The 19438-nt window shown below is 39.7% G+C and overlaps 1 protein-coding gene across 5 annotated transcripts in view; it reads left to right on the forward strand.

Moving 5' to 3' along the window:
• The window catches only part of HMGA2 (high mobility group AT-hook 2), a 136043-nt gene that overhangs the window by 40660 nt on the left and 75945 nt on the right, over positions 1-19438 (forward strand). Inside the window, exon 4 of one of the 5 annotated variants that reach the window (XM_037733991.1) lies at positions 64-381. The exons of the other annotated variants lie outside the window; for them this stretch is intronic. Coding sequence (XP_037589919.1) covers positions 64-75 — 12 coding nt within the window. The 3' untranslated portion in view covers positions 76-381. Of the gene's footprint in view, positions 1-63; positions 382-19438 lie in introns of those variants that run through there. 5 annotated transcript variants of the gene reach the window in all.

Below are 19438 nucleotides of genomic sequence, written 5' to 3' on the forward strand. Positions count from 1 at the left end.
TGAGCAGGAGGAGTCAGAATTGGCTGGCCAGTTTTCCCTTAATGAGTGTTTATTATGTTTAAGCTACAGAACTAATTACTGTGAAAAGACATAAAGGAACGAGACGACCAAAACCATATCCTCATGATACTGACAAATCAGTTGGACTGAGCACACATGAATCAACTGAAGAACACTTCTGCCAAGTTCAAGTTGTGTAAAAGTGGAGGATATGAGTCTTGTGGGGACACAGAGTTGAGGCATGAGCTATTAGTCAGAGCCATGAGGCTGCCTGCAGGAGAAGAACTTTGGATGGAGTTTTGAAGGAAGTGAGGAAAAGATTTGAATTAACGTATTCATACATAAAGCTTGTCATCTGAACAGGACTAGAAGCATCTCAGGGGTAAGTGTGTGCCTTCTCTTTCTTATACATTCCCAGAAGACCCACATTCCTCGTTGGGCTCTCTGTGACAGTATTTACAAAGCACTTGAAAGACTGGACATGGGCACCATGTTACTAAGTTGATTACAGGTTGGTCTTTTGCTCTGCCAGTGGCCACAGCACAAAGTGGAAACAGATGTCACAAGCACCTAGTAGATCTGTCCCTTTTTTCTTCTGATGTTCACCCTCCTTTTGAGCTCTTTCTCTCTCCAGCATTGCTTACAAAATAATCTTTCTGCATCAGAGAGGAAGCAAATATTCACTAACTTTCTGCAGCTGGCCTCACTAAAGAGGAGACTCTGTTGAATGCCATTGGAAATGTAAGGATCTCTTGTGACAGTAACATCTCAGGAGAAAACTAGTGGTTAAATTGCTAATTCTTTGAGTCTGAAACTTTTTTTCACTTGCAGTGCAGATAAGTGCCTGATCTTGCAGTATCATGTTTCTGACTTCTTTGTTCTAGCTTCGTTTTTTTTCCCCAAAATGCCATTTTCATTTGTTCTTAGAGTTCAGAACATGTCAAAGAGCTTCTCTGAGCAGTAGGTGGTTTTACAGAGCCCACAGAGAGTGAAAACTAAATATCATCCCGGATGTAGTCCACTGCGATCAGGGAGGAGTCAGATTACTCTCCAGACTTTGCTGTGTCTGCTTGTGAAACAAGAAAGAGAGAACTGAGGCAATGAGTCACCTCATTTGGGCCCAGAGCACATTTACCTTGAATATGGAGAAAACCTGAAGCAAGAGTTTCTTTTTATACATAATGGGTACATAATCACCATTTTCTCCATGGTTTTTATACAATTCAGTACACTTAAGGATGGCTTATAGAATCATGATATAGCAGAAAAACCCAGGTTCTGTCAGTCTTGCCTGTTTCTACTTAACTCTTTCATTTAAACTCTCAATAGAATCTATAAGAACTATTAGCATCAATTTTAATAAGTTGTCATCCTGGTGATAGTGATATTTATAGGTTATTTTTGACAAAATAATGGAATCATCAAATTTTGAAGCTGAGAAGCAAGTTAAGAATTTGTGCCAAACCTCAAATGTAGAAAGGGTCATATTATAAATATTAATGCTGCCCTGAACTGCCAATGCATTGCATACAAGTGAGTCTAATAGATTACCATTGCATTCCTCTAGTTATGCTTTATGAGGTTGGCATTGATAAGCACTACACTTTCTTGATCAATGAGTCAGAAACCCCTTTGCAAAACACTCAACTGATGAAAAGATTAGCTAGAATGATTCTAGGAACTGTTTTCTAAGGATCTGACTCATTCGTTCCTTTTTTTGGTAAGGTTCTCTGGGCCAAGTTAGTTTGAGTATGTATCATTTAAAATAGGGTATTACCATCACCATCACCATGTACGTTCATAAATCAAAGCAAGGGTAGAGAATGAATATGGTGGATCACAGAGCAACTCAGAAAGATGACAGCAATGAGTAGGAAATGAAACACCACTGTGGTATTTCAGGGACCCTACCCAGCAGATAGGAATTATTATAGCTCCTAAAATTCCATCTGAGTGGTTGATGGAACCTCAAGTAATCTGACACCATAGCCCACTCTTCCCTGCTAATTTTGACCATACCTGGCCAACATATTTTTGCTGAAATGTAAATAATAAAAAAAAAAATATGAGAAGCCTTTATTCCAGCTAGGTAAAATAGGAAGGCTTTACAAAGGAGATGAATGACATTCCACTGAGCCGTAAAGAATGAATAGGATTCTAATGGAACAGCTGGGGCCAGGCACAGTGACTCATGCCTGTAATCCTAGCACTTTGGGAGGCCGAGGTGGGCAGGATCACTTGAGGACAGGAGTTCGAGACCAGCCTGGCCACCATGGTGAAACCCATCTCTACTACAAACACGAAAATTAGCCGGGTATGGTGGCTCATGCCTGTAATCCCAGCTACTCAGGAGGATGAGGCAGGAGAATTGCTTGAACCTGGGATGTGCAGGTTTCAGTGAGCCGAGATCGTGCCACTGCACTCTAACCTGGGCAACAGAGCGAGACTCTGTCTTAAAAACAAACAAACAAACAAAAACAGCTGCAAGAGGAATTTCCTGGGACAGGGCCTTCCATGTCATGTGAAAATTAGGAGTACATCAATGGAGGCAGGGAAATGTAGGGTGTGTTTAAGTGAGAGCAGCTAGTTTGGACTGGATAGTGTACATTAGAGCCGTACCATGGGTGTGGGGGTGGATGTAGACAGTGAACCTCAACACTTAGCGGTCGCAGGTCACAAGGGCTGTGCATAAGGAGATTGGACATTACAGGAAATGGGAAGCTATTAAAGATTTCTAAGCAAGAGAATGACAGGTCAAATCCGACATGATTTAGAAAAAATGTAGGCTCAGTCAGAAGCCAGTCTAATGCATAATTATTTGTTACACTAATTTTCTTCTTTAGAAGTCAGCTTTTAAAATGCATGTTTATAATACAGGTTTATACATTTTTACATGGCTGAAACAAAGAATAATAATATTTATTATGTAGTATTCAAATTTCAGTATCAACAAATAAAGTTTTCCTGGGCACAGCCACACCTGCTTTCCTATTACAGCTCAGAGCTGAGTACCTGCCACAGGGACCATCTGCCCAACAGAGCCTGAATTATTTACTATCTGACCCTTAACAGAAGAAGTTTGCTGACTCCTGTTCTATTGTGTCTTTCTGGCCTTCTCAATCCACTTATATAGGTTTCTTCCTTTGCTGTGTGAATGGAAAATGAATTTAAGTTCATTAGTAGAAGCAAGAAACCTTTAGCTTGGCTTCCCGGTATTATTTGTTTTCCTTCTCATGAGAATTTTGAATGTTCTATATCTAGATTCTCAAGGCTAAAGAATAATGAGGCAGAATATGTTTCCTCCATTGCTATATCCCCTTCTTACAAGGATTCTGAAGGTGTGGTTTTCCCTCTAGGTGTGAGAACTATATTCCTTTTCTAGGCAGATTCCACTTTAGTTCAGACTCAGGCTGTCAGATGCACAGAACAACATCACATGAGCTTCTTGGGACCTCTTAAAAAGCTTCCAGTTTGACTTCTGCCCATACCTTACTCAGTTAGTTTTCCTCAGAAAGGCTTGGGAATAGAAGGATCACCTTTGATTACCAACAACATATTTAATTTTCCTATTTAGTATGCTGATGTCACAGAAAGTTACCAATTGCCTTATATGCTTTGTAGCTTTGTGTTTCACTGCATGCATCATAGCTTTCTTGGGATTAGGGGTCTGCGGGCATAGCAAAAGGAGGTGTGACAGCCTGTCCCTTTTAGACTGAAGCCAGTCTGAAGTGGCAGGGAGGCAACAGGATTCCAAGTGAAACATATTCTCACCTCTCCAGATCTTTCATCCAGTCCAGAGCTGAGTATGACCTGGCTTCTGCCTACTTCATTCTTCCTAGGGTCTCCCCACACAAAATCCTCTAAATAAGGTCACCAGTAACCTCTTAACTGCCAGATCCAGGAGACTCTTCTCAGTCCTCCTCCTGATGTCTCTTCTGAAATATCTGACACATCAGCCATGCCTCCCTATTTCAAACTTGCCCTCCTTGGTTGCCTGAAGATAAACCTGTCCTGTGTTTCTTCTCTTGTCGGGAAGCTCCTTGCACCTGGGAGGCTCTTGTCTCTCTCTCTGCCCTCTGCATGTGACTCGTCTCCAGGGTTATATCTGCAATCCTTTATTTTTAATTGCATGTGTTCATTCTGAGTTAGCTCGGTGATATCTGTTTCAGTCACTGCATGCACTGACGAACTGTATTCGTAGCTTATCTGAGTGCCATCATACAGCCAGTCATCTTGACTCATCTGTCTCCATTTTCAATATTTGCAAAGTTCTGCCATTTGTTACCCCTAAAGGTGCCTGGAGCTATATGTTTTAAGCTTTTTTTTCTCCATTCCCATTGCACATTCTTTGCACAAGTCTTTATTATCTCTCACCTAAACTATTTGCACCAGCCTCCTACTAGTTTCCCTGCTGCCTCTACTAGTTACCCTGCTGCCTCTTTGTCCAGCCTACCTCCATCATCACTGCAAGTCTTCTTCAGAACAGACACCTTATCACGCTCCTGCCAAAAACTTTCAATGGCTACCATTCACCCTAGGGATAAAGTCTGAAATTCTTAATGTTGATTATAGGTTGGGCCTGGTTTCTAATTTTGCTTCCTACTAACCACCACTTAAAATCTTCACTTCCTTAGGACAGAAAGACCCATGTTTTTCTGAAACTTACATTGGGTCGTTCATACCTGTGCTCTAATTGGTATATTCGTTACCTTTACTTCCATCTAGACCAATCTCAGCAAACTTCCCACGGCTCCGTTCAAATATGATGGCCCCCAGCCCTCCTGAAATTAGTTTCTTCCTCATTGCCTCATGGGAGTTTGCACACACCTAAGGTAGAGGACATTTCCCAGTCTACTATAATTATTTGTTTACATGTTTTTCATTCACAAGACTATGTCTCATCTATCTTTGTATTTTCAGTGTGGAGCACAGTGTGTGTCTTATAAAAAGTATCCAATGAATGAATGTGTCCCAGCCATGTGTCTGCACCTACACCATGAGCCCTCTAAGATTCTGTTTTCAGGCATGTTAGAAATACTCTGAGAGCACCAGAGCACCAAATAGGACAGCCATCAGCAGAAAAGCTTTATTTCCTTTTCTCAATATTATTTTTCATATTGAATCTGGCCTAAGTGTAGATGGCTATAAATAGTAACTCATGAAGCCAAATGCATCTGTGGGGTTGGAGGATAGTATTTGTTTTAGAAAAAAAGAATGAAGGGAGAGCGATGTCCAGTTTCACAAAGATACGTACATATATTTAAATGTGACTATTATCACCTTATTACTCCATGTTATATTTTATTACATTTATCCTCTCAAAATCATTGTTGTACCTCTAGTAATAAAACAGGGAACTGAGGATTTGTTTTCAAGTCTTGCTATGGTATTGCCCGTGGTTGCACAACAGTAACAATAATGGCAGAATCATTTATTGGATGATTGAAATGAGCAGGACACCCATGGATAGTTAACATATGGTTCCTGCCCTTACGGAATTCAAAAATCATACACCTAGGAAGATCAGTAACAATATAGGGCAGTTTGAGGTATGCTGATTAATGGCACACAGTTAGTGAGATTTTCTTTTGTATCTCCCTATAGCCTACTCCAGCACTTTGCACACACTGGATAAATATTTGCTGAATGAGTGGACAATAAAACAGAAGCAAATTTGTAGTAATTTTTCAATTTTGATTTTTTCGTTGTGTGCATTAAACTAAAGTTGGGGTTTGGGTTGTGTTTTTTGCCACCAGTTTTTTGGGAATAAGAGTAAGAATTTATCCTTTATAGTTTCATAGATCTCATTTATCATCTGCAATAAAAGAAAACGATTTTTGTTTCATAAACTTAAAATTTAAATAAATAATATAAATAATAAAGCTATATAAATAATAGGTATATAAAATAGAATTTAAAGCTATATAAAGTCTACTACTTAGTTGAAGCCTTTGTTAGTCTTGCTGAGACACATTGAGTGAAAAGATATATAAAAGTCTTTAGTGATGTGAGGTGAATACTCAAGAAATTTTAATCATCTTCTTTTCAGTGGTAACAAATTGCGCTCATACAACAAAGCCTAGGTTTCCAGCAGGAAGGAAACCATTTGAAGATGTAGCGCCCTTTAGAAATTGTTTAGTGGCTTTTTCAGAAGGAGGTGTAGTGTGACTCAAGGTGCCTCTCCAGCCTTGTTAACGTGGGTGCAGGTGACCAAGCTGCTTTAAAATAAACAGCTCACTGCCCCAATTTACCCACAGAGCCACCTTAAGACTTGGCAAGATAATGTTTTTTTTTAAAAAATTAAGTAATGTATAATCGAAGTTCAAACTCATTTGTTTTCTGTATGTATACATACAGGTAAACATTTTCACAAGCACGCTTAGAAATAGTAGAAGAGTTTAAAGGTTTGCCCCAGTGGGCCTCTCTCTCCCTTTTCCAGTTTGGTGCTCCATCTCAGAAAAAGAGAGTCACATTTTGAGACAGATGTAGCGCTTTCAACAGATTTTTCCAGAGCAAGAAAATTCAGATCTCAGAGATCTGCAGTACTTATTTTATCTTCTCATCCACCTTTATTCAGCCAGAAAGGTTTTTCCCTCTAGTAATACTCTCTTAGAATTATCATGTAGCTTGATGCTATGGCCATAATGGGTTTTATCTTGCTTCGTTTAATCACACATGTAAAAATAAAAAGAAATGGTTATATTTAAATAGAGTTAATATAAGTAATTTCCCCAAAGTAGTCCCAAATTAATTTTTACTCCCCTATTCTCAACCTAGAAAATATTCTGACAGTGGCTCAGTATATGTTAGCTTTGTTTGTTTTACTGGTAGTACTACCAGATGTACTTTATTTAATTGAATAGCTGTGTTCCTGAGTGAGTAAATGATAATATTCTAAGCTCATCTATTTATATAAACTAAAACTGGCAGTTTATAACAACTGGTAGTTTATTATTTCAAAGACTTTACTGTGTTGCAAAGAAATATTTTATCCAGATTTCCATGTATTCAGTTTTGTCTGTTTTGAGACAAAATCCCTCTCTGTTGCCCAGGCTGGAGTGCAGCGGTGTGATCTCCGCTCACTGCAACCTCCACCTCACGGTTCAAGTCATTCTCCTGTCCTCCCGAGTAGCTGGGATTGCGGGTGTATACCACCATGCCCGGCGAATTTTTTTTTTTTTTTTAAGTAGACACAGGGTTTCACCAAGTTGGCTAGGCTGGCCTCAAACTCCTGACTTCAGGTAATCGGCCTGACTCAATCTCCCAAGGTTCTGGGATTACAGGCGAGGCATGAGCCACTGTACCTGGCCTTGTCTGGTTTTTTAATACTAGGCTCCACATAAGCCATCAGTCAACTTTCTGTGAGTTTGAACTATCAATTTGGTGGATGTTTTTCTTTTTTTTACTTGCTTTTTTTTTTCTTTGACTTATTTTTGCTACCATTAGAGAACGGGCAAGGCTACTTAGAGAATGAGCTCATCTTTGCTACTTCAGCTATTGTAGGATCTTTGATTTTTTTAAAAAGTGGTTGGAGGAAAGAAATGAAACTGTATTCAACTAGAATGACCTTGGTCTCCATTATCATGGGGATTTTGGTGATTTTTTTCTCTTTGTTGATGTCTTCAGTTTTCAACAAAATTGTTTCTTTGGAAGTTCTTTATCTCCTAAACTGGTTATATAGGAATGTAGTATGTAATAGGTACAGGCCATTCCATTATATAAATGTGTGTTTATAAATGATTTACGTAGCTGTTCCAGCCTGTTAAATATTATTTAAATCCCTTTACATATATATATGTGTGTGTGTGTGTGTGTGTGTGTGTGTGTGTATATGTGTGTGTGTGTGTATATATATATATATATAATGTATCATGTTTTTCACAGAATGGATTCTGAGTTGCTGAAAATTAGCTAATAAATTGAATTTAAATCTTTTCAGGAGTTTTTGCATTAAGAATTTACACTATATATTAACTCTGAAACCATGGCGCAAAGAGTATAATTAGTCACATCTATTAAAACAGTGAAAGAAAAATATTTGGTAATTTAACCAGTAAGTCACTTTGCATAAGGCAATTGTGAAATACTCTTTCTCTTCCTAATTTTAATATATACACAACTATACATTCACTATTTCTTTCAAGAAAACCAAATTCTACAACCCCCAGAAAGAGATTCTAATTTGGTCGTTCTCCATTTCTCTTTGTATCATTTTATAAAGCAGGCAAAACAATTTCTGGCCTCCAATTTTTGAAAACCCTAAAATCATTTCACCACTTAAGCCCAAACTTTCTAAATCAAAATTTGACCCTAAGAACAAATACTATCACCATTTATAAACCTTTCAAATTAAGGCTTTGAGTAGAACTTTCTAGACAGCCTTCAAGGAAACCACAGCAACACATGTCCCTAAAGCACATGACATTCTATGCCGCTTTACCATAGATGGCTGGTATTTTTTCCACAGAAGGAACAGAACTTGTCTTACCCCATGAGTGGGCCAATTGTTCAGTGGAGAAGGGACAGGTGAGCAGTCAGCGAGGGTGCTGGAGGAGGGTCGATGTGGGGGGTATGAAGGTTTAGGAGTAGAAAAAGCTCACACTCAGGGCTCTGGGTTGCTGAGCACTTTCTTTGCTGCCTTGGTTTGTGGAGTGATTTATGAGCCATACATCACCTTCCTGGTTGGCTTTGTTGACACCTTGTCACATTCTTGCTTGGGCTTGAGGAATTCATTGTTCTTGTTTGAACTGAAAAGAACAAAAAAAAAAAAAAAAGAAAGAAAGAAAGAAAGAAGAAAGAAAGGTTTTTTTTCTTCACTGAGACCTTGGGAAAAGCTAAGGGGGTGGAATGTTGACGTGGAGCAGCAGGCTGCACTTTCCCAAGCAAATGCAGCCTTGGGTCTGCTGGCTGCAGCAGCGGCACGGAGGCTTTGCCATTGGGAGAGCCGGCTGAAGCTTTATTTGCCCTGTGGAAGTAGTTTCCTGGCTTGGAGCTGTTCCTTTTTTTGCTAGGATGGTCCTGTGGAGAGAGGCCTTGGGAGGGGTCAAGGAGAGAGGTTTTCCTTTGAGAACTGGGAGACACAATGGCTGAGAGGAGATTCCAATGGGAGGTAAAATGACCCCGGTCACTGAGAGAATGTAAAACACACCGTGAGTTGATGTGAGCTGGTCTCTCCAAAGTTCATCCCGCTGTACAGCATGCATTTTGGGCATGGTGCCATGCTGACCTTTCCCCTTTAATGTGTAGTGCCCCATGCTTCACTTAGTATTTTGGCAGCCTGCACACAGAGGCTGGCATTTGAGCCCAGTGCTTTTAAGAGAGCAAAAAGTTTCAGAATGGGAACTCTTCAAGTCACTGGTTATACATAGGGTATTATCTCCCATGTCACTGGAGCAATGGATGACCTGCCTATTTTTTTTAAATCTCTTCCCTTATGTCTTTGCTTCAAAAAAAAATTAATAGATTAAACTATTTTTCATTCAAGAGAAGTAAACAGGTCGGATCCTATGTTCCCTGTCATGGGATTGTAAATGCTCATATTTCCTTTTGTGAAAGTATGTTTTCTTTAGGCACAGCCAAGCACAAACATACTACATTCACTAATATTCTCTGTCTTCATGCTGCTGTTGACTGGAAGGAGAAGAACCTACTGGCACCCCAGCCAAGGGTGAGGTGTCCCAGGGAGTGTTCACACTTTTGTGTTATACTGTTAACAAGTTCATGCGTAATGTAATAAATCACTTTACCTGGAAGTGCCATTCACACATCCCCACTATGAACCCCATTTTGAACTGGAGCCATAGAAAACTGTTTTTAAGTTTCTTAAAATGGTTCTCTGCAACAATGTTTCTTGTAGAATGAGGGTGTACAAACTTGTTATACTATACCTGACTTTTCAAGTGGTCCCTGTAAACAAGGGATGTTGAAGAACTGTCAAGAGAGGTAGCCAGAGATTGGGATTCAAGAGCTGACATTGTTGTAACACTGAATGCAAATGGAAATGACCTAATATATGTGTAACAGTAAAGCTAATAAATGTATAATAGTATAGTAATTGCAGGATTAAAATAATAAGCAAGTTTTGGAAAGCGCACACTTTTTCTTTTGTGTCATCTACCTTGCTATGAAGTGATGTTTCGAATAATATTTAAGCATTTAAATATATGTATTGCTGTTAATATTGACATCAAACTTTTAACACATACCTGTTTTTAAAAATCTACAAGCCCAGTTTCCCCAGTTTCTTTGTAACTCTGATGAGCCTGCCAGTTCTGCCTTTGCTTTTTTCCTAACTTGGAATCTACTCTGGTTTCCAGAATTAGGTTTATTGACAGTGTTTCACTGCTCTCTGCTGGAGAAGCCCAAAGCCAAGCCAGGCATCTAAGGCTCTAATCACTTGCAAGGAATGCAGGTGAGATGGTTCAGCTGATAAACTCCTGGCCTCTGAAATTAAACTCAACACAAGACTTATTCATGTTGGTCGAAGATCACAGTTTACAAGCCATGCTGTACGGCTAGGAATGGGTTTCTCAGAGAGTAGTATAGGTAAGATAGAAAGTGTAATACTGCCTAAGCTCCAATTTCTTACTTCAAATGTTGTCCTTTGTAAAGATACCCTATATAATGCTGCACAGAAACTGCAGTTTCTCAAGTCAATTTTCATCCTTCCATTTTTGACACATAAACTTAATTCTGGTATGCACAGCTGAGACAGTAACTAGCCATTCCTCTGAAAGAAAAGTAATAAAGAGCTTTTTAATTTTTGAGACAGTGTCTAGCTCTGTCGCCCAGGCAGGAGCGCAGTGGCATGATCACGGCTCACTGCAACCTTGACTTCTCAGGATCTGGTGATCCTCCCACCGCAGCCTCCCAGGTAGCTGAGACTACAGGCATGTGCCACCATGCCCAGCTAATTTTGTGTGTGTGTGTGTGTGTGTGTGTGTGTGTGTGTATAGTATATATGTATATATAGTATATATACATTTTATATATATACGTATATAGTATATATATTTTCTATATATATATACACATACATGTATGCCTATATAGTATATATAGTGTATATGTGTGTGTGTGTGTGTGTGTGTGTGTGTGTGTGTGTGTATGTATATATATGTGTGTATATATATATTTGGTAGTGATGGGGTTTTGCCATGTTGCCCAGGCTGGTCTCGAACTCCTGGGCTCAAGCAATCCACCCACCTTGGCTTCCCAAAGTGTTGGAATTACAGATGTGAGTCACCATACCAAGCAATAAAGCTCATTTAACCAAACTATATCAAGTTCAAAACAAACTGCATATAAAGTTTTCTTTCTTCTAAACTTCATATTTAGTATGTGCACGGCCGGAGAAAAAAGATCAAGAGTATTTACCAAGTAAACAAACGTGTTATGACATGTTTTTTCCTGAAACTTTTCTAGGCAGGAATAAACATTAATTTACATCTTCATTTGTAGGAACACAAAACTCTACAATAATCTAGATGCTGTGTTATGCTTAAAGTTAAAACAAAGGTATAAGTACGAAAACAAAAACAATAAACACTTTAGGTGAATGTTGTTTTAAATATATATAATATATATATATATATATACCCATATATTTAGCATATGTGCGTGTGTGTTTATATGTATATTCTACGTATATATCCTTGGGTGGGAGCAAAGATGTAAGCGTAACACATCTCCACAGGGCTTTATGTTCTTTTCAGTCTGGTATCTTTTAACTTAAAAACAACTCGATGAATAGAAATCATAAAAACCATCCTTACAACAGCATTAAAGTGCTATTCTATTCTGCAGCATTCCAAGTGAATTATTGCTGTGCTGTCAAAGAAAACATAAACATTTGGGAAGGACTGTTTATTTTACAGTGGTTGACCAAAAGTATGCAAGTGGTTATAAAAAAAATGTAGACAGCTAACGATGGGAGGTGCCACTTGCACATTCTGAAATCCATTCACAAACCTTTGACACTAACTCTTGATCACTGGAGATAATATTAGAAGCAAACCATTTTCCATGGGGAAAATCCTAGCACTTTGAAAGCATTTCAGGTCAAAGCAAATGAATAAAAGCTCTACCCCGCATCCTGTATCACTGGCATCTCCTCATTCACAGAACCTAAAGACATGATTGTTTCTTCCCAAGAAGAGCAAAGAAAAGTTTGCAAAAATATTTCTCTCTGAGGTTATGGCAATGAGGGATTTTTGTGCCATGAAACGTGTTGTCCTTTGTATTTAAAGATTAAAATAAAAACTGCTGTTGACAATGTTAATAGATTCTTTGATTAAACAAATATTTCATTTTAGAGCTTTATGGGAAATTAGAGACCCCAAACATAGTCCCTGCATACTAAAGATAACAAAATGTATATTAGGGAAGATAACTGACTTGCTTAAGGTCACACAGCAGGTAGCATGGAAGGATGGGTTAGAAATACTAGGTCGGTAGTTGTATTTGTATGTTTTGCCTCAGAATCAGAAAATATACAGTTAAGACTTCATTGATATCTCCTGGTAAATGCTTATTTAATGTTTGAGCTTTTTCACTGGTGAAGAGATTCTTATTCCAGGAGTCTAGGTCTTGAGGTTTAGGTTTCTTTTACTTAAAAAAAAAAAAATTCCTCTGGTAAGTGAGGATCCATTTAACTTTCTGGTAGATCATTAGGTAACTTTCGAGAAATGAGAATAATCATAACTGGCTCTATTTATCCTTAGCATGGGGTGAAAAATATGAAAAGTTCCTGGATATGACTGGCACGATTCTATCCTATAAAACCACTCGTAAATATCGGTTGAAATAATGCATGTAGGGACAGTTTTCAAATGTCCTTTCTATCAATGCAGAAATGCCAGTGCAGGTTGTTTTCTGGGTGGTATATAAGTTGTAGACAGGCACCTCATTTTAGACATTTATGGTGGTGCAGTGAATGGACAGGCCGTTTACCACCATTTCCATGTACTAGATGCTGTGAACATCTGGCTATCCTGACGCTTTGCCCCCAGATTGGAGATAGTGAAAGAGAAGGAGAGGAAGAAGAACTCCTTGCATCTGTGCCCCTACCTCAGCAGCTCCTCCTCCTTGTTTCTGAGGGTCTCCAGAGTTTGAGAGTTTGGTGTCTTGTTGGCCCAAGAGACTGTTGTCCTTTTGACAGTTCGGCTGTTTGTGTCTCCAGAATGAAACAGAATCAGATTTTTTTCAGATGTAGCATCTGCCTTCCCTCCAACATCCTTGAGTTAATCACGTGCTTGCTGGCCAGGATATGTGAATAAGACTTGGCTAAAAAACCCTTAAAGGATTATGAAGCAATCTTGCTTAATAGTAGCGGAACAAAACAAAACAAAAAACCACTCCAACAAATCCTCCTGTGTGCTACCAAGTAGTGGAAAGATCCAGTTATGACTGGAACTGTCCTGGCCTGAGTATTGTCCTAGACCCAGAGGGAGGGAAGGAGAGAGGGAGGGACGGAGAAAGAGAGAGGAGAAATATGACCGGAGGAGAGAAATTGACGAAGGAGAGCTTCACTCACTGGCTCTGCACACATTCCCTCCCAGCGGTTGCCTGTGCTGGTGAAGGAAGCCTGCTGATCCTGGAACTGGCCTTGCACGCATGTAGTGGGATGACAGACACATTCCCTTCCTTGAACTGCACTCTTTCCTTTGCACTCAGAGGTGGCCCGAAAGAGCCCCTGGTAGGTCCTGGACTATGTTCCATGCTGCAGAAGGCATGGAGAAGTTCCAGTTGCGGGGGTTCCTCCGTAGCCTTTGCAGCTGAATGTCTCCATCTCCTGTCCCTGGGCGGTCAGTCGCTGGCATGGCTCTGTGGAGTTTTACCTCCCAGTTGTCTATCACCAAAGCTGTCCACCCTGTCTGGAGGGGAATGAGCGTGGAAACCCCTGGCGGCTGTACTGCCAAAAGCAACCTTAGTCAGTGACAGAGCTGGGCAGGCAGTGAGGTCCTGCAGGCTGGCCTTTCTGCTGCTCGTAGGAGGATCATGTGCTGCTATTTCAGAGGCTCCTGCCAGTTGGCCCCTGCCCACCTTTTCTGTTCATACTGAAGCAGCCAGGAACAGAGAGAAAGAGGAAGCCTCGGCTGTGCTCTGGGCTGCGCTGCCAGGGTTGCCTCTGTAGAAGGTCCAGCAGCAAAAACAAAACAGGGCAGAGCCCAGGGAGGCCCCAGCCAGAGCAGCTGAGTGTGGAAACAAAGCAGCCTGCCTGCCTTGGGAAGCTGCCGCAGGCCGTAGGATGTCAGGTTGGAGCGGATCTTCTAGAGAGGCTGCATCCTCTCCAAGCCGGGAAACTGAGGCCCAGAGGAGATGTGACATATCTGAGCAGTGACCAAGCCAGGAGTAGAAACGTCTCCTGAAGGCCTGTCCCCACTGCTGTTTTAATCGCTCTGCTCTTTAACAACGTAACCCTGGACAAGTGACTTACTCTCCCCAGCCTCCATCTCATCTGTAAAATGGGGATGAGAAAATACCGCTAAGGGTTGTTGTGACAATTAAATGAGAAAGTATAAACAAAGCACTTGGCACAATGCCCGGCCACTTAATGGGCCCTCAGTAAATGTTGGCTAGTTATGTGAACCAGAACTTGAGATGGAAGTGAAGCAGAAAAGATAGGGAGTTGTTCATAAATACCTGATTTGTTAGGGAAATATTTTTAAAGACAAGGCTGCTTTTCACAAGGAGGGGTAAGCACACTTGAATTAAGATCACATCGATTATATGCTTTTGTTAAGCTTTGATGTTGAAATGTTTAATCAAATGGCAGACTGCCCCGCTTCCAGGAAAAGCTCAATATGAATTAGGCGGAAGCAGGTAATGTGAGCTGTGGCATCTTCCCCGTTTAGACTTCCTAAATCTATGTTTATCTTCTTTGTCAATGTGTGTCTGAACCTCCCCAACTGAGTTTAAAATGTTCAACTTCAAAGTTACATTCTGATGGAAAACACTTCCTAAAATGCTGCAGGCTTGCGCTAGGGGTGAAAGAAGAGGAGAGGGGATGGATCATACCACATTTGGGGAAAATGTTAATACTATATGATTTTGCCTCCTTAGACCCACATACATGCAAAGGATAAGGAACTCAGTTCATAACAACAGATACTCCAAAAGTGCTTTGGATTCTGTTCTGATACTAACTGGTTGTGAATCACTTGTTAAAGATAAGGACAACAGCAACAATACTATTTTGTGAGTCCTTACTGGGTGTCTGGTATTGTGCAAAGTACTCTATATATTACCTCAGTTTCTACGACAACTTTACGAAATATTTGCTCCTTTTGTGATGAGGAAAGTGAGACTTAGAAGTTAAATAACTTGTTCAAGATCACTCAGCTAATACGTGCTCCTATTCACAGTGACTCAGTCACGTGCCATGTCCTGTTTACCCCTTAATGTTAACCTTAATCCTAATTTGAATTTAGGTGAACGTCTATGCACTGCTGTTTTTTCACCTGCAAATCAAGGGGCTGTACTTACATTTTTGGTAAAGGCCACTTTTTTCAAAATTGTAAATATTTCCAGAAAGAGGCACAGTGTACAATAAACATTCTTGCTCCCCAAATAAATTCTCCTCTATTAAAATCAATGAACCAGTTGTTATTTTGATACCTATGTATTATTTAAAATAGAGAGTTCAGGAGAGAATTGAAAACGGGCTTTGTTTGTTTGTTTGAGATGGAGTCTTACTCTGTCACCCAGGCTGGAGTACAGTGGCCCCATCTCAGCTCACTGCAACCTCCAACCTCCCGGGTTCAAGCAATTCTCCTGCCTCAGCCTCCCAGGTAGCTGGAATTACAGGTGCACACCACCACAACCAGCTAATTTTTATATTTTTAGTAGAGAGGGTTTTGCCATGTTGGCCAGGCTGGTTTCGAACTCCTGACCTCAAGTGATCCACCCACCTCAGCCTCCCAAAGTGCTAGGATTACAGGCACAAGCCACTGTGCAAACAAGTATAAGACAAATATTCCAAAATCTGAAGAAAATCAGAAATGCATAACAGTTCTGGTCTCAAGCATTTCAGATACTCAGTCTGTATTTGCATGCTCATGGCTGTTGGGAAAAATTAACGTATTCACCAAATTGTGCCTGGGCAATTGATAATGACTTATCAATATTAATGCACAAGTATATCTACTTTTACCATCAAGGGCAAAATTTAAACTTTACTTGCACTAGTGTGTATCTCTAAGAAAAGTTGTACATTCACGCATGTAATTTGGTATCCTCAAGGTAAAAAGTCCAAATAGTCAGCATTATTATTTACTAAGTGAAATTTCTCTATTAAGACTTTTCATATCCTAATGGAATTATGCTTCTAAATTCTCAATATTTATTAGTATCTTTGAAATTTTGTGAATTAGACTCATTTAGATTAATATGTACTAGTAATCATTGCCTGTATGAACTTGGACAAGTATCTTAATCTATCTGTGCCTTAGTTGCCTGAACTGCAAAATGGGAATGAAAATGGTATCATCACCATTAAATGAGTTAATTATGTAAAGTGCTTCAAATTGCACCTGGCATATAATAATTACTATATGTGTTAACTAATCGTATTACTCACTTGTGACTTCCAAACTTAAATTTTCTTATAATTGTGTCCAATAAGTTTTAAATCATAGTAAGCCTTCTGATTGATTCTATTTTAATTGATATTCTGTAACATAATTTGCTTCCTTCACTTCTTTTTCATGTATACAAATTAAATTTGCATAGAAGCTCTTCTCTTAAGAAATTTTCATTCTTCTACTTCACCCTCTAATTAGCTCTGTAGTAAGCAATTTCTGTTTATCTATTCCTTGGAACTTATCTAGAGAAGATTTTGATATTAAGCTGTGACATACAATGGATGAAATTCCAGCCATTTAATTTATTTTCTCTGAATTACATATTATTTTAGGTATAATTTATCTTTTTTTTTTTTGTACCCAAGTCTTAGAGAAACATGTTTTCAACCCTGATCATGATAAATAGTGGGTTTTTTAAATGACATCACGAGATACATATTTCTCAGATACAAAGGACTGTTGTTATGTTCTTTTGGCCAGAAGACACTCGTCTTCCTGGGAAATGTAGCCACAAAATGCTGGGTTTGAGTTTTATTAATATCCTTGTAGATTAAAAACAAAATGTTTTCCCTCTAAGTTTTTGTTCTTTTCCATTTGGCAAACCTGGTGATTTGCCACATGAGCCAATGTGTGTCTCATTTGCTTATTTTCTTGTGCACTAGCAGCCCTGGTGATAGCATCTGGAATGTGTGCAGTCCCTGGGAACAAATAACATGTTGGAAAATAGTTTGCTTGGAGGCAGCAGGATCGCTTATGCACCTGACAGCACATGCCACATATCTCAAGCCATTTGCCTTTTGTAAAAGTAAATTTAAGATAGGCTGCCTCTCCCTAAATTTTTGTCCAAATAATAACAACAGCAATAAGAAAAATATTTTTATAAACAATGACTATAATTTGAATTCAGATTTTCAAAATTATTTTAAAATTTGAGCTGATGATATCAACTATGCCATGAAATTTTGTTTTGAGGCAAATTACTCGGTTAAAAGGGGAGGAACCCTCAGTTCCAGGAATTTTCCACCCCTTTCTTGGAAAACACATGAATAATCCACCCTCTTGTTTAGCATATAATCAAGAAATAACTTTAAGTATCTTTAGTCCAGCAGCCCAAGCTGCTGCTCTGCCATTCTTTAATTCCTTTACTTTCCCAATAAACTTGCTTTTACTTACAAAAAAATTACTAGCTTAAACTGAATCAAGAAAAAGATCAGAATTTGAAAACTTGATTTACATATATATGTGTTGCTTTATTTTCACCATTCTTAAAATCTGTTCATTGACTAAATGTTACACAAATTTAAAAGGTTAGGAGACCGAGTGGAATTTAGACCACTCTGTTTTTTTGTTTTTTTTTTTTTGGATCGGGAGTTTCGCTCTGTCACCCAGGCTGGAGTGCAGTGGCACAGACCTCGGCTCACTGAAATCTCTGCCTCCCAGGTTCAAGCAATTCTGCCTAAGCATCAGAGTAGCTGGCACCACCATAACCATACCCATACCCACCATACCCAGCGAATTTTTGTATTTTTAGTAGTGACGGGGTTTCACCATGTTGGCCAGGCTGGTCTCGAACTCCTGACTTCAAATGATCCACCCGCTTCGGCCTCCCAAAGTGCCAGGATTACCGGGATGAGCCACTGCACTTTGCCCGAACTGTTCTTAAAATGCTTTCAAGCTCACATTTCACTTAAGGGTAGGAACTCCCTGTCACCCTTAGTCTCTGTTTCCTCCTTCTCTTAGGGAGCTTCTTTTGATCCTTCATGCTTGCAGGGAATTACTGAGAAGGACATGAGCTAAAAGGCAACACAGAGATGTTCGAGGGAAGAGGTGCGAATCCAACCAGGGCAGACCATTGAGTTCAAGAGAAATTTCCAGGCAAAGCTTCTCAACCCACCAGCCAAGACCCAACTCACAGTGGTCACTTTCACTCTCTGTCTTATCTTAAACATACTTTTGCTTTTTGAAGGCACATTCTATAGCATTCTACATTTCCTGTTTTAGTCATTGCCTTCCTCAGTTTCCCTTAATAAGTAAGCAAGACTTGAACTACAGGTTATGAAATTCTTGGGATTAATGACTGAGCTAATTTAGAAAGAAATCCATGGTTCCCCATGGCCCAAAAATATAGAAAGCCAATTACCTCAATCTATCTGTTTGGCAATTTAAATGATGCTTTTTCTATAAAGAGTTCATTACACAAACTCTGACTCCCCCTCTCATAAGATGGGATTTTATGGAAATCCCATTGTTTTTGAGACTGAGTCTCACTCTGGAGTGCAGTGACATGATCTCGGGTAGCTGTAACCTTTGCCTCCTGGGTTCAAGCGATTCTCAGCCTTTGAAATGTGAGGCGTCTCAACGACGAAAACGTTTGATGACTTGGTCTAAGGCCAGTTCAATGAAAGCAATGAAAACCTTATCTTGGCTATTCATTTTTGAATTGGCATTTCAATTAGTCACCATATGGAATAGGATTAAGAAAAAGATTTCATACTTAGGGGGCACAGTGCTTCACACCTATAATCCCAGCACTTTGGGAGACCAAGGTGGGTGGATTACCTGAGGTCAGGAGTTCAAAACCAGCCTGGTCAACATGGTGAAACCCCATCTTTACTAAAAATACAAAAAATTAGCCTGGTGTGTACCTGTTTCTGCAATCCCGGTACTTTGGGAGGCTGAGGCCGGTGGATTACTTGAGGTCAGGAGTTCAAAACCAGCCTAGCCAACATGGTGAAACCCCATCTCTACTGAAAATGTACAAAAATTAGCTGGGCATGGTGCCACGAGCCTATAGTTCCAGCAACTCGGGAGGCTGAGGCAGGAGAATCGCTTGAACCCAGGAGGCAGAGGTTGCA

This window comes from Cebus imitator, unplaced genomic scaffold (assembly GCF_001604975.1).
Source record: "Cebus imitator isolate Cc_AM_T3 unplaced genomic scaffold, Cebus_imitator-1.0 Scaffold562, whole genome shotgun sequence".
NCBI lineage: Eukaryota > Metazoa > Chordata > Mammalia > Primates > Cebidae > Cebus > Cebus imitator.